This window comes from Propithecus coquereli, unplaced genomic scaffold (genome assembly GCF_000956105.1).
Source record: "Propithecus coquereli isolate 6110/MARCELLA unplaced genomic scaffold, Pcoq_1.0 Scaffold333, whole genome shotgun sequence".
Taxonomy (NCBI): domain Eukaryota; kingdom Metazoa; phylum Chordata; class Mammalia; order Primates; family Indriidae; genus Propithecus; species Propithecus coquereli.
The window spans coordinates 1,348,782-1,364,843 of NW_012148986.1; the positions used below are offsets into that span (position 1 = coordinate 1,348,782).

The following is a 16,062-nucleotide window of genomic DNA, read 5'->3' on the forward strand; positions in this document are numbered from 1 at the left end:
AATAGATAAAATTCATTATGTTATACCTTCTTCTTCCATATTAAGTTCACCTTCAAACTAAGGTGAAATAAAATAAAGACATACACATTATTTAAATTAAAACTTCAGTGAACACGAGGATTTTCTCCACTTGTATTTTGTTTTAAAGCTTTAAGAAGTAAGAATAAAGACAATGAGATATCTAAGTTTGTTTCATGTAACAGAAACTCTAACTCTCTTAACTTTGTGCAGAAGGCAGGGATTTTTTGTGTGTTTTATGGAGTTATATATACCCCTCACTTAGAACAGTGTCTGGTATCTAACAGATGTACAATGAATATTTGTTGAATAAATGAACATTTCACAGAAACACACTTAAGATAGGATGATCACCTAAAAGACAATAAAAATCCACCTGTCACTTTACAGAATTACTGCCCAAGATGATATGTATGTTAAGGTCTTAGAACTAACAATTTTCTATAAATTCATAATTTTTCTAGTTGGAACAATGGTTGTACAATGATCATTTCCTAATACCAAGAAGCAGATACTATGAACTTTTAAAAAGAAAATTTACATATCAGCATGTTCTAAAATACTTCTTGGGATATAAAAGTCTGAACAGAAGCTAGATCATAAATAGACTTGGAAAATCAAGACTTGATAGTATAGTGTCTTCCCAGGTTTAGAAGAGCAATTCAGAACCAACACCACCCCCAAAATACAAAAGGTTTGCCTGAATAGCAGCACTAAGGTATTTACAATGCTTCCAAATTGCCTGTGGCATCTTTTTACTGGTTTCCTGGAATTAGTTTTAGAGTTTAAAGGAAGCAATTTGGAAAGGGACTGCAGGGAACACAAATAGCAGGTTTTCTTTGCCCCTAAAGTTTTCTCATACAGTGGTAAGAAATACAAAATAATGTTTTCTCATATAATTTTACAAGTAAAACACAAGACTCCATAATGCTTCATTTACTTTGCTAAAATAAGAAAAAAAGAACTGATTCTTTGAAAAAATAAATTAGAGCATTTACCCAGTTAATAACAAGCCGTGAATCTCACATTATGTGTGATAATTAGGAAGTTCACTACAGTAAAGACACTAAATTAAGAGAGACCATCTTATGATAACCAAAAGAAATAGGTAAAATCTAGCAAGAACAAATAAAATATGACTTACCAAAAAGTTTAACAAATCATTCTGAAGAAAATAAAATATTTAATCATAATCATAACATATATTTTGGCAATCTAAAATACTATCACTGAGTAAGTATGTTCTGGAAGTAAGAAGGTATATCCAGAAGGAAAGAGGAAACAGATATTTGGCCTACAGACAGATTTAAGGCAAATAATTCCTAAATCTTATGAGAAAAACATTAACACTTGGATTTAAAATATTAACTTGATATTTATTTTAATTTTCCATATGACACATTTTGACTTAGTCATTGAGTCTCTTACTATTTCATGCTTTCTATTTAATGATTTATCCTTGCACCTTTAAGAGACAATACAAGCAACTGATTTCTATAAAGACTTTTGGTTTATAGGCAGGCTTGATTGTTTTTCTGCAAACTACTTTAAAAAAATCTTCCCTAAATGATCAGTGAACATGGAAAATAAGAAGTTTTCGAAAATCTTGTACCAATAACAAACATAAACCTTAATAAAAGATACAATACCATTTCACAATAAAAAATAGTAATGCACATATATAGTGCAAGAGTTAAAAAATTAAAAATTCCACAATCCATCGTGTGATTGTGCTAAGGCCCCTAACAACTTCCCTGCACCTTTGCAGCCGTTTAATTTTTCTACCATGACTTAACAATTAGAGTTACCTTCTTACTGGTACAGTGAATGTCTGCTTTTGATAATTTTGTACATCTTTGATTAACTTAAAACTTGTTACAGGTCCCTAATTACAAAAATAAATGTACTCACAGACCCCACTATTAATGCTCTCAGAGGCTAAGAGAACTCTACGCTAGCTCTACATTACATGTACTGACAGCCACACAGAGTGTACTTCTTCAGGGGCTTTTTATATCTATGCTCACATATGTATTTTTTTTTTAATGGAAATGGGTGAAGCTACATTAAGTTACTGGCCTCTATATTTCAAGAAGGAGACATTTCTCTCAACTAAGTTAATTATTCATGTGGATAAAGAAGGCTGCTCTTTTCCTTAATAATGATGTGCATGATCCAAAAATGTTATATTAATTTATGCAAATTCATAAAACATCAACAATCACTTGATTACAAAAGTAGGAGGAATGAAATACCAGAATCTCCAAAAGATTTAGTGAATCTATCCTGCTTCTTCCTGCAAAATATTTCAGGCATCTTATAAAAGATTTTTAAGTTGACCGCAGAAAAAGAAAACAGGTTTTAAAAAAAAGCACAATAAAGTATAGATGAGTATTCACAAATGTGTAAGAAGACTATGGAAGTACTGCTGTGGTTCAGAACAGAATCACTAAATAAGTTGTGACACCTGATAAATTTAATGTGCAGCTAAGTTTACATAGACCTAAAATCAAGGATAAAGCAATGAGAACTATTAAGGGAGAAAAAGGAATAGTCACTGACTGCAGAAAGAAATTATCACTTCAGGACCAAACACCTCTAAATGGAAGAGCTACAGTAGGGAATAACAAATGTGCTCATCAGTTATGGCCACCCTGGAATAGCAAAAGGAAGGAGAGAAGAAACAAAGTAAGAAAACTAAATTTTTCTTTAGGGAGAAAAGAATAAATCTCATTAAGTCGTCTAAAAAAATTTAAAAAGCTAAATAACAGAAGAACTCTATTTTGAATATTTGACTGCTATTGCTAAAAACAATTGGGAAGATACAATGAATAGCAAACCAAGACTCAACTTTTAGAAATATAGATTCAACAAATAATTACTTTACCATCAAAACTAGATTAAAAGTATTAATGAAAAAGAATGAAAATAGATACCATATGAGAATCAGAAGGGTAAAAATATCATTACATCAAGTTTGTTCAAGACAGACATAAATTAGATATTGGTGGTATTTTACTTTTTAGGGAAAAAGCAGGTAAACTTTAGAGAATGAGAGTGAAGGAAAGGATCTCTTAATTAAACATGAACCATTAGTAATAAGCTGTAAAATATGAAATGATAAATTATGTAGAAAATGACAATTTTTTAATACTAAAAAGGTAAAAACTAAAGATCCATGGCCTAAAACATGATTACTACTATTAGGTTTCTGTTGTTTTCTTTATCTTTTTGGGGGGGCAGGATGTGAAGACATGACAGAAAAATTTTAAAATACCAAGGCTAAAAGCAGCTCATGAGAAAACAATGTATCTTTCTTTCAATGATGAAAGCTACTGTCTGGATGATATAATTTTCTAGCATATTTGATATTTTAGGGAAATAGCAAACAATAGGCTTATAATGATAACTTTATTAACAGTTATCCACAAATTAGAGAAATGAAAGAATTAAGAAAAACTTTACGAAACTAATTTTAATGTCTTACACTCCTGTTTTTGCCTAAATGTAGTTAAGGATCTATCTGTATAAAGTCACATAAGTCCCATATAAAATGGACTCCATGAGGGCATTAAGTTCTAAGTTACATCATCAAAGTTATCACACAGCTTTGACATAACATTTGGCAACAAAACTAATCAAATAATTATTAAACAGATATTTATAGTTAATCTGTACATATATAAATATGTATGCAGTAAATGTAGTATGAATTCATGTATAATTTAAAGTGTTTTTCTTAATTTTACATGTAACTAAAATAATAAACAATATACATGTATCCAAGAGAGATTTAAATTTGACAACTGCTGGACATGATTTAGTAAAATTTAAAGTAACAAACTTGGAAAGAACAAAATATGCATAAAAACCCACTTTACACATACAAAATTTTGGCAAACATGTAAATAAGGGCACCTATTTCCAAAGCATAATACAACAAAGCATTATACAAAAAAAGTAATTCTAATGCATTTATGTTTACTGTAGTTCAGTGTAAGAATTAAATTAAAATTTTACTTTAGGGGTAGCATGTTATAAGTAAATTCAAAATAATTTCCCACTTGCAAATTTTGTATAACTATGACTAATCTTTTAGAGCTAAGTATTTTCTTCAAAATAGCTTATGCCTTTGTACAGAATTTGGATCACGTACCCATGCCTCCGTCTGAATGGGCTTGATATTGCTTAGTAGCACCTCTTCATAGTTTCCATAATCAATGAATTTAACAACTGCCGTCATACCTGAAGAATGGAGGGCTTCCACTTCTGCCCTGTAAAACTGAGGAGGCAAAAGGAGTTTTAATTATGACAATCAGTATTGTCTACAAAGGGCAACATTTGATAGAAATGTAAATTCTCAAAGTGTTCCAATGTGTAATATTTTTAAGAAAGAAAACTTACCTTTGGATAATCCTTCGACTAACATTGATAAAACAATTCTTATATACTAATCAGATTATATAACTATGAAGTAATTTATTTTAAAAACAGAAATATGTGACAAATATAAATGGCAAAGAAGGTGGCTAGTTGCTTCACTCATCTCAGGTGCCTGGACTGAGGCAGAGATGTTGGGCAACAAATAAGCACATTACTTAGATCCAGCAGTTATAGGATTAGAGACACTGCAAGTCCAGAAACTTTTATCAGTTTACTCAAATGATAACTGGCTTTAAGAAGTGACGCACATTAACAAACTCACAAGGAACCGATTTACATAAGAACTACAATTTTAAAATGTGTTAAATTAACTGGGAGTAGGTTTTCTGATTGGAGTACTCCTCCAATACAAGTCAACCCATTCAGGACCCAAATTAAGTCTGAATGCTGCTTAGTAAATGTGAAATGAAAATGCAAAACAATTTTCTCTTAAGGAATATTTTCTTCAAGCTAGGGTAGTTGGATGCTCTACTATAACACTACTCTAACAGTATCTTTTAATAGGCTCATCAGAATCAGAAAATGCTGAAGGCAACAAAAATTCATATTTTTCACAACCTTCTAAAAATGAGTTACCCTTGGTATGCTAGGAAAGAGTTGGTTTTTAACTAGCATATTATTAGCTAGTATATTTAACTAGTAACTAGTATATTTCATATTACAAAGATATGTAAATCTATGGTGTTTCCTTCCCAGGTCTGGATGCTAGCAAGTTTAGGGACACTATGCTAGAATTTTCCTCTTCTTAGAGTTCTTGGTATACTTTCCTTCTCTCTCTGCTTCCTTTATTTCTTAGCCTCATACTTTTGTGTTCTGTGAATTGTTTTGAGTATTCTGGATATATGCTTCAGCTGTAAGCTTGTCAGTTCAGGTAAGTTCAACAAATATGCTATATTCTAGCATGACTCAACAAGTAAATTGATACCCTTTTAAGTTTAGTCTTTGTCCCTTGTGATGCTGTGAGGATACTGAAGGAGTGTAGTATCCCACCTGTCTGCCTCGTATCTTCAACTTTCCAAAATACAGCCTGAGAAAGAAGTCAGTTTTTAAAAATCTCACTTAAGAAACCCTGCTCCAAATAAAGCCATGTACAGACAGTCCCTAAGGCAGTATTCAATAAATTATAGGAGATATTTAAGAGTTTATTATGTAAAAGGATTTGTGTGAGATGATTTTGTCCAACTTTAAGCTAACAAAAGTGTTCTGAGCACATTTAAGGAAGCCTAGGCTAAGCTATGATGTCCAGTAAGTTAGGTATATAAAATGCATTTTCAACTTATGATATTTTCAACTTACAATGGGTTTATTGTGACACAAACCTGATAAAAAATGCTAAAGTCTGAATTTATTCTACAGATGAAAAGATTAACTAGAAAGAATGACATGGTCTATGACCAGGATCACAGTGGCAGCAGTATCAATGACAATTTAAGAAGGTTTAAAGCAAGGAAACCAATTTGGAGGTTGTAATATTTCAGTTGAGAAGGGAAAAAAGAACTGAACTAGTTTTGTCAGTACAGAGGAAGAAGAACTGCCCCAAATTCTCAAATCCATCTATGGAAATAAAGCTAGAGAGAACGTAACGTATTATGAGAAATTTTTTAAACAATAGATTATACCAATTGATTATCTCCGAAACATCATTACAATGAAATAAAGAAAATTATGGTTTCTTAATGGCAATGATAATCAATTCCTTCTCTTGAATCTCTACTCAGGTCTCTGGCTAGAAAATTGGAACACTGCCTACTCTTGACATTTAAAAGCTACCTCCTCAGTTAGTGGTTTCAGAAGATAACTAATTCCATCTCTTTCCCAAGGTATTATTTACCTTATTCCCAATGCTTAATAGTATAATCTACTTAGAGTCCACAGTTCCTCACTAAAATTGAAAGCACACATCCAATTTAAATCAAGTAGTCACTTTAGAGGATCATCTAATTACTCTAAGAATACTCTAATAGCTCAAAACATTTCGGGAATTGTTAGGTACCATCTTTTAGACCCGTGGTCCCCAACTTTTTTGGCACCAGGGACTGGTTTCATTGAAGATACTTTTTCCACGGAAGGTTGGGTGGGGGTGAGCTGAGGTAGTGATGCCAGTGATGAGGAGCGACTGTAAATACAGATGAAGCTTCACTCACTCGCCTGCTGCTCACCTCCTGCAGGGCAGCCCCTCAGTTCCTAAGTTTCATGGAAGACAATTTTTCCATGGACTGGGAGTGAGGGTGAGGTGGGGATGCAGAGCTCTGAGGCCCAGTCCCTCACAGGCCCTAGACTGGTACCAGCTCCTGGCCCAGGGTTTGGGAACTGCAGTATTAGATGCTATATTACATAATTTTGAATCTATTCAGCAGAGGCAATAGATGAATTCAGTATTATTTATTTTTGTGACAATTACAATTAATATTAAAGCTTTATTAATAATTTTATCAGGTATTTGGAGGCATTTGGGTAATAGCACAGCCAGAACTATCTGATATATCCTGAGCACCTGGCACTTAGCAGTCACTCGATTATGATTTGTTGAATACTCAATTAATATTTGTTGAAGGAACTTGTCTGTCAAGTCCAATTATCTGAATCCTTGTAGGCTTATTATTTTTCTCTGCTGTTTCATTTGTTTTTGGTCAATCATTCATATTTATTCATTTCATTCACTCTCTCTCTCTCTGTTTTATTAACCATGGCTCATAACTTTTTACAGGATGCCAGACATTGCAGATTAAATATTGAAGAGGTTTTAGAAGATGTTATTTTTCCTAAAAAGAGGATTATTTATTTATATATATATATATATATATATATATATATATATATATATTAGCAGGCAGCGTACACACTGATATCCTTGATCCTTTAAAGGGTTCCTTTTGGCTTTGTAAGGGCTGTCTGTTTTAGTTTTGCCCTTACTACTCAGGGAACAATCCCTGTGGGATTTCAATGGAAAGTCTTAAGTTGTTTACCAAGCCTTTCAAACACTATTGAATTTGAACTCCAATCTCTTACTTCTGCTCATGTCAAGGCCACCAACAACTCCACACTGTCCAATACAGAAAACACTTTTTCATCCTCATTCTTAACTTTTCACAGAAGCATCTGAAATAGTGGCCATTCCCTCTATGGTAGACACTGTTGGCTCGGTAAACACATTTCCAACTACTTCAATTTTTCTTTCCTGTACAATGACAGAGGGATAGCTAAATATAATGAATCCCCCACTATCCAAATCAAATAATTCCTGAATTCTGGAAAGTAAGTGGCATGAGTTGTGAGACTAAGAGCCTAGATAGTGAAAAGCACCTGCCTTTGCTTTCTAAGCCTCCCTGACAGCCAGAGAGTAGCCATGTGAAATAGTTCCAACCAAAGAGATTTAAATAAAACTCTGCTGGTATTCCTGGAAAGGCTTTTGCTTTTCTAGAAAAAAAGACAAGATATATAGTGCTATCTCCTCCTCTCCTTCTAGCATTGACAGCTACAGATGCTACTTCTACACAAATATTATCCCACATTCATACAAAAATCTTAAATGCCCATGCCACCCAGCTGTATAACCCTGTACTCCTCCTTGTTCTATTATCAGGCAATGCCTAATGTCCTGCTTATACTTCATCGTTCACTGAACACAACAGGGCCTGGGTCCTGATTCCAAGTCCTATAACAACTTTATAAAGGATCTGTCCAAATTTCCTAGTCTGAATTTCAGTTCCTTGAAATCTTCAGTTACCTTCACTTTCACCATTCCCTTTAGCCACACACTCTCATGGACACATCATTACCTTATCAACTGAAACTACTCTACCTATGAAATATTTATTTCAAATATTTGTCCTCTTTGACCTGATTCTCACATCTATCCTTCATATCCTTCACTCTAACTCCCTTATATCTGTTTTTATTACCTTGCTAATATTTCCAGTCCCCTTGCTCCTCTACCCTTTTCATATATAAGTGTCCCCTCCAGAATTAACTAAATAACACAATCAACAAATAATTATGCAATCCCTACACTGTGGGAGAAGCAGGACTACAGAAGAAAACTAGACAGACATAGTTCAGTCCTCAAGGAACTTAATGTCATGAGAGGGGAAAGAGATACCAATCTAGGAACCAAAATCAAACATATTTACAAATTATGATAAGATATGAAAAGTGAACAAGGCACTGATTGAGAAAGTGAATAATGTAGGTAGAAGGATGTAACAGGGTCAAAGGAGGCTTCTTCTAGGGGGCAATGCTTGAGTCAAACTCTCAAAGAGTAGCTGGTAGAAGAGCATGTCGGGCAGAGGGAAAAACAGGGGCAAAGGCCCTTCTCTCTGAGGGTCCCTCTGTCCTTTTCCCCTTCCTGCTGTCACTGTGATGGTCTTCTGCCTTTCAGCCAGGCTCTTATTTGATCCTCTATATTCCTTTTTGCCCTTATCTTCTGGTTTTCCTTCTGTCTTTCCTCTACAATTTTCCTCTTTTCCTCTTAGCCAGCATATAATGTAGAGCTAAAGAACGTTTACATTATTGGCTTAACAATTATTAAATTATTTATTATAAGGTAAATAATTAACTTATACTCTCTTAATTATTGTAAAAAGTAGGCTGAATGTGTATATTTTCTTTAAATAAAGATCTGCAGAATTTCATTTTGTGCCATTCAGCTGATTTTCTTCCTTGTGAATCAGTATAATTTTACCAGAAAGAAAATCAAACATTTATAATTCAGCTGATAAGTGAAATAAAGTTCAATTTCACTTAATCACTTTTATGATACTTTTCTGATACGTAAGCTAAAACCAAACCTAACCAAAGCAAACCTTATAGGACATATTCTCCCTAAGTATCCATAAAATATATTAAATATTTTGTCTATCTTCTCTTTTATAAATTATATAAAACTTACATCTAAATTTATATAAAATTTGTATCTATAAACATGTTCAAAGGTACAACTGTAAAACAAAACTCATAGTCCCAAAGTAATGGTTTTCTATAAAAGTTCTATTAGAATGTTACATTTATTAATATTAGTACAAAATATCCTTACCTTGTTGTCTTCCCAATAAAGTGCAAAACATTCATCTCCAGGCTTCCACATTTTTGCATACTCCATAGGAATAGATGATTCTAGTACTTTTTCTGGCTTAATTGGCCCAGATCTTCTTTTGGGCCCACTATTGTAAAATATTTTATCATCATAGGGAATAGCTGTGAGGGGTCCTGCTGGCTTAATAGGTCCTACTCGTTTTCCTCTCAGAGGCATTTCTGTCTCTCCATTTGGAACACCAATGAAGCTATTACTTCGAACGGGATTCAGGCAATCGGTATTTACATTAAAATGTTTTTCAATTTTTATACCACTGAAAGCTTCATTACTTATTGTTCGTGATTTCCTATCATAAAAATGATCAGGATTAGCTGTTTGGTTTTCTCTTTTTCCACGTTTTTGATTATTATAATCTATGGATTCTTGAGGAAGTGGATTTTCTTTTGCCTCTGCATAGGATGGACCTTTTCCTGATCTGTTTTGCATAGAGTTATCTCTTTTTCTGAAAGCACCATCATTGAGCTGAGAACCTAAAGGATAAGAAGTATCTTTAGTTCTGTCATATCTAGAATACGGTCTATCACACTTGACTCTCTCTTCAGCCCATACTTCAGATCCTGAACAAGTATTCGGTCTCTCAGAACCTCTATTTCTAGGTAATCCGCTGCCCTCTAAAATTGACTTTGAATGTTGGGAGTCTCTTTGAAAACGAGGAGGTTTTTCATTTCTTGGCTGCCTGCTATCATTTCTAGGAAGATGTCTTGGTTGATTATTTTCTTTTATTCCATTTTGATCAGTATTTGACAATCTATGTTGTCCCTGATGAAGCTGCTGTGGCTGTGACTTAGGTTCTGAAAAGTAAAAGTATGTTATACACACAATTAAAATGAAGATTCTGCATTAATATTTCATTTAAAAATGCTTAAAAATTATTCTATTAATACAAAATTATTGAACTATTTTAAAATCTTCCCCCATCTTCCCATCTCATTATCTTAATCCCTCTGTGCTTCCTTAGAGTGTTATATTTCTAATGTATACTCTTCTAATTAGCCACATTAGTAAACCATAATATGAATCATGATAAAAATGGTGGAAAATCAAAAGCCATTTGTCTTTGTCCCTGAATGTTTGCATTCTTACAATATGGCTATCTATATATGCTATTCTGGTAATTCATTTTCCAAAACATCAATGAAATAGAATTGCAAATTGCTAACTCAGAAACTGCTATGAAACTGCACAAGTACAACCCTTGCTCCTTTCTGAATCCCATTCTAATTTAGAAATGTACGGCTATTATTTTCAGTCATGTTCTAGCCTTTGCAAAAATGTTCCTTCTTAAATCTTTCTGGATCTGGAATTGTTACATGTTTGTGTTACAAATAGATGTCCTACTATAGAAAAGGGTCAATAATTTTCTTGATCCGTCAAAGTAATTAAGTAAGAGTAGGTACTACTTGGAAATACAGAAAAATGTGTCAAAAATGGAAATACAGAAAAAAGTGTCAAAAACATTACTAGGCATAATAGTGCATATAATGTCCAACTTGAAAGCGAAAGCAGTAACATGGTAAATATATATTTATAAATAATTTTAAAGGCTATATTTTACATAGTGATTTTTATTCTATTTAATTTTGTACCATATCATTTATACTTTCTTCCCTCATTATTTGAAATAGCATGTTTATAACATTATTATACCAAACATATTGATTGGTCTTTGGTGTACATGTCTTGTTTCACTTGTCATATACCATAATCAACATGCAGGTCATAATTATTCTTTTATTTCCCCAGGGTCACAACATTTCCAAAGAGAGGCATTATTGACATTTTAGATGAGACTGGGTTCCCTGCACTGCAAGAAAATTAATCTTATTGACCTCTACACACTAAATGCCAAAAGTACCCTCTCCCAGCAACTCCAGTCACTTTGACTACCAAAACTGTCCCCATGCATTTCCAAGTCACTGGAGGCAAAAAGATATCATGTAAATTGTTTAAAACAACAGGAATAAAGAGAGATCTTTAAGGGTTCCTGAGTGACAAAACAGGTCACAAACTAAAGAGCAAGATTCAAAAATGGTACCAAAAAACCCAAAAAAACAAAAAAACAACTTCTCAATAGAACCAATGGAAGACAGAAGCCAATCTAATAGGCTTTAAATACTTTCAAAAGGGAAAATTATTTTCTAAGTAGAATTCTATATCAAACCACTCATTAATTGAATAAAGATTTTTCAAGTATGCAAGACTTCAAACATTAGCTAAGACCATTTAAAGAGACATCTTTTAAAAAATCACTTTCTTCCCAAGAATATCTGCCTTATAAACATAACACGAATGTCTTAGTTTAACTGTAGTCAATATTAAATTTTTCTTTAGAGAGAAGAAAAAATGGCCACCTTTAGTGTTTGCTGGCATTATTTACTGTCCAAGAGCAAAGATTCAAGAAAGCAAGAACAGTAGTCATAATCAGGACACAAACGAGCACCTTCAGCAGAAGGTATGTATTGGCATTTGTTCCAGACATTATTATAGAATAAAAGCAGCAGTTGCCTCTTGTTGATTATCCGCTATGTATGGGTAGCCCACACTAGCACTTTATACATACACATCAATAATCCCCACTCCTGGACAATAAACGCCAGCAGTAGTTTTATAAGACAGATGTTATGGAGCTTATTTAACAGAGAAGCAAGGTCCCTTGTATAGTACATTAAAGAAATTTTTCGGCTTCCAAAATAAATGAAACATAAGAAGGTATTTTATTTCCTGTCATCTAGATTCAAATAAATATTTGGGGAGTAAGCTTTCCCTATCTGCTGTTTAAGGATCAATTTTTCTTAAATTATTTCAGTTAGGACCACCGATATGTGATAGTCAGGAGATACAAAAGAATTAGGTCATCACGAGAGTGACTAAGTATCCCAGACTACAGATGGAGGCTGGATAACCACGTATACAGAATAAAAATTCATCTAGGCTTGGCACACGTGTGGGAGAATTTGACTTCAATCCACCTAAAGGAAAAAAATGAAAAAATTTCTAATTTACAATTTAGAATTAAGGGGTGCTCAGTCTGTGGAACTATACTGCACTTATGTTAACAGGAAAGTATAAAATTTCTTCATTTATTTCCAATCTACTTAAAGAATTTCTGGACTTTTCCATTATTGTTCTTACTAACATCTAACAACTTCATTTATATACTCAACCACTCTCATGCACCAGCTTTCTTATTTTAAAAGTACTGTCCCAGAAAAGAAAACAAGAAATTCCCGTACAGCTTATTAAGTTTAACAAACAAGCAAACTTAGGAAATTGCCTGATAATAAAGAGAAAAAAATCATTCCATTTTACTGTTAAAATATTATCTCCAATTACTGAATTGATAATGTACATAAGAGTACAGAATAAAACAAGTAAATTTTACTAATAATGAACATACTTCATTTCCATTATTATGCTGAGATAATATAGTGAGAATAAAATCCAAAGGAAATTATTTTTAAAAATAAGAAATTCCATTAAGAATAAATTAAATAAATTCACAGAGGTAGAAAGTAAAAATTGTGCTTTTAAAAGAAGATGGTTTTCATATATCTCCATTTCATTTCAAAATGAAGTAGTAGCCATGAAAGGGAGGTCCTTAAATATTTCCTTGTTCTTGGATTTCTTTAAACCCAATACCTTTTGTCTTAGGTGGTTAAGTAATAAAGTCACATATAAAATAAGTATTTTGAAACTGAGCTAATCTATTGGATAAATAATAGATAATGCTCAATTATCAAATTATGGGAAAGAGGATTTTAAATAAACTAACCAAATGGAAAGACAGCTTCTCAGTTCTCCAGCCAGAATCTAGTTGCTCTCTGCCACCCTTTTTGAGAAGGCATCATGATTCCAAACTATACAAGATACCAATTAGCACCACAGGTGCTGTAATCACTCTAATAATAAATATACCAGGAGATTTTTCTGTACAAGCAACAGAGTAAAATCCATTACTTTTTTAAATGACCCAAAGGGAAAAGATGGGAAAAAAGCATTAATAGAAATTGGTAACATTTAATATTAAATAGAAAATAAGATTAGCAAAAATAATAGAAAAAAGTATTTCAAAATAGACAAAACTGTGCAAACATTGAAAAGATCAAGGCAATAAAAGCTCACATGAGAAAACTACTCAAAGAATGCTACATGAGTTTAGTATGACTTGAGATAAAATGTTCCTATAATACCAGATCATGAGTTTCAAAATATATGTTTATAAGATAATTGGTTATGTTTTATGTCACAATGATTAGAAATGCAGAATGATTAAGAATAAATGTATTAACTGTCACAAATCATTTGAGTCTGTATATAAGAAGGTGCTGAATTAATCAGGCAACTTAAAATATTATTAAATAATATTTTTTCACAGAATATTCATTATCCAGCAGCAGTTATAACTGCATTTTATAGGAGAAAAAGAGGTACAATATGTTTCCCAAGACTAATCCTGGAATTAATTCTAAGACACCTACCTGAAGAAGTGACTGAATATTTACTAAGATCTTACTATATGCCTGACTCTACATTAAAGGTCTTTTACCTACATTATTTCATGTAATCCTCACAACCAACCCGAAAGGGCAGTATTATCATTCTTATCTTACAAGTAAAGAAACAAAGTAATGTGCCTCAACCACAGGCTTGCACTAGAAAATGTCGAAGCCAGAATTAAACTGAAATCTAACTGAAGCTAAAGCCCATGATTTTTCCATTATGCCAAGATGCTTGCCCAGAGGGAAAAAACCAGAATGTAAGCAACAACATGTTAGTTACAATTTTATCACCAGCATCTGTTCATTTCTCATAAGATGCAGAAATCATAAAAGTTCTTTCACCATCCCTGATGGGCTGAAAAATAAATTTGGATACTAGGACTGTCAGAATCCTAACCTAAAATTAATAATCTCTTTCCATTAATGCATAAAAACTAAAACCCCCATTGACAATTGGACCAGTATTTAGAAGCTCAGAAACTGGCACTTAGAATAGCATAGTGTGTAGGGTACAACCTCTGGAGAGGGACTACACAGGTTTATATGATTGATCTGCCATTTACTAGTTTCGTAATCTTGGGTAAAATATTTAAATTTTCTGAGCCTTGTCTTTAAGATATTTTTTATATAATTCATACACACATACCTATGCACATTTAATTTTTTTAACAAAAAAAAAGGAAACTAATGCTACATCTCATGGGCTGCAATGTATTTTTTTTAGAGATGGGGTCTAACTCTGCTGCCCAGGCTAAGTGCAGTGACATGATCAAAGTTCACTGCAATCTTGATCTCCTGGCCTCAGGTGATCCTCCCACGTCGGCCTCCCAAAGAGCTGGGATTACATGCGGGAGCCACAGTTTGAACCCAGCCTACTTTTTAAATTAACAGTATCTCAGGTATCTTTTTAAGTCAATGAATAGATGTTATCTCATTCATTTCAGTATTCCATGTTTTCTTTTAATGAAGGCTACTTTAAATATTATAATATAGTAACCAAGTTGAAGGTGGAGTCTGAGTTTTACTGAGCATTGTTTTCTCCAGTGCTTAGCTACTATAGAATCAGGAAATAGGTGGTACTTGGTAAATACTTGCTGAAAGAAAGACAGAATTACTGAAAACACTGGAAATGGAACAAGCTTCCAAGTTCAAAATTGCCACCTGTTTAACACCATCACACACACACTTAGCTAAAGGTGCAAGAATGAAATAGAAAATGGACTCTTCTATTTTGCCTTCTGTAAGAGAGGTTTGCATCAAAGCACACCGGAGTAGATTTAGACTGAGTTCAAATGATTACAGAAAAAGACTGCATAAGACACAAAAAAGCAAGCTTATGAAAAGCCATCTGTGATTTGCTCCAGAGAACACAGAGCTCTAGACCAAATAAATTGTTTCTCCTGCTTCCCAGTGATGTCTTTGACAAAGTCACAAAGAACCCTAGTTTCCTCATCTGCAAAGTATAGATAATGATTGTTATCACAGGATTATACTAAAGATTCAATTTGAAAATATATGTAAAATTGCTTTCTCATTCATGGGTCCATATAAGGTCTTTGGAATAAAACTGACCACTGGAATTAAATTCCAGTACTACCACTGAGCAGCTGTATAACTTTATAAAATTGGTATAATGCTACTTACCTCTCTCATTCATTCAGTTGCTCATTATAGCTACACCAACTACTGATGGTGTCATGCACACTAGGACAGTGACACTGTCCTAATCACTATATATGAAACAGTAGGTAAGACTCATTCCCCTCTATGCTGTGGTGCTTTAGTTATGATGAGAAGAGGTAGACAACAAAACAGAACAAATAATGTAGCTTTAAATTGTAATAACATCTATGAAGGAAATGGCCCGTTATGATAGAACCGGGAGCAATGAGGGGTACACCAAGGGGGGGAGGGAACTTCTCTGAAGTAGTGCTTCCGCTGAGCCCTAATGAATGAGAAGGAATGCAATGAAAGTAGGGAAGAGTAGTCTGAGAAGAAGGAACAACACAT

At 33.3% G+C, this 16,062-nt stretch overlaps 1 protein-coding gene across 1 annotated transcript in view; it reads right to left on the minus strand.

The window, feature by feature from the left end:
• The window catches only part of TDRD3 (tudor domain containing 3), a 92,829-nt gene that overhangs the window by 27,760 nt on the left and 49,007 nt on the right, over positions 1 to 16,062 (minus strand). Inside the window, exons 6-7 of the mRNA XM_012650554.1 lie at positions 9,494 to 10,344; positions 4,175 to 4,300 (exon numbers count right to left, since the gene is read on the minus strand). Coding sequence (XP_012506008.1) covers positions 4,175 to 4,300; positions 9,494 to 10,344 — 977 coding nt within the window. The remainder of the gene's footprint in view (positions 1 to 4,174; positions 4,301 to 9,493; positions 10,345 to 16,062) is intronic.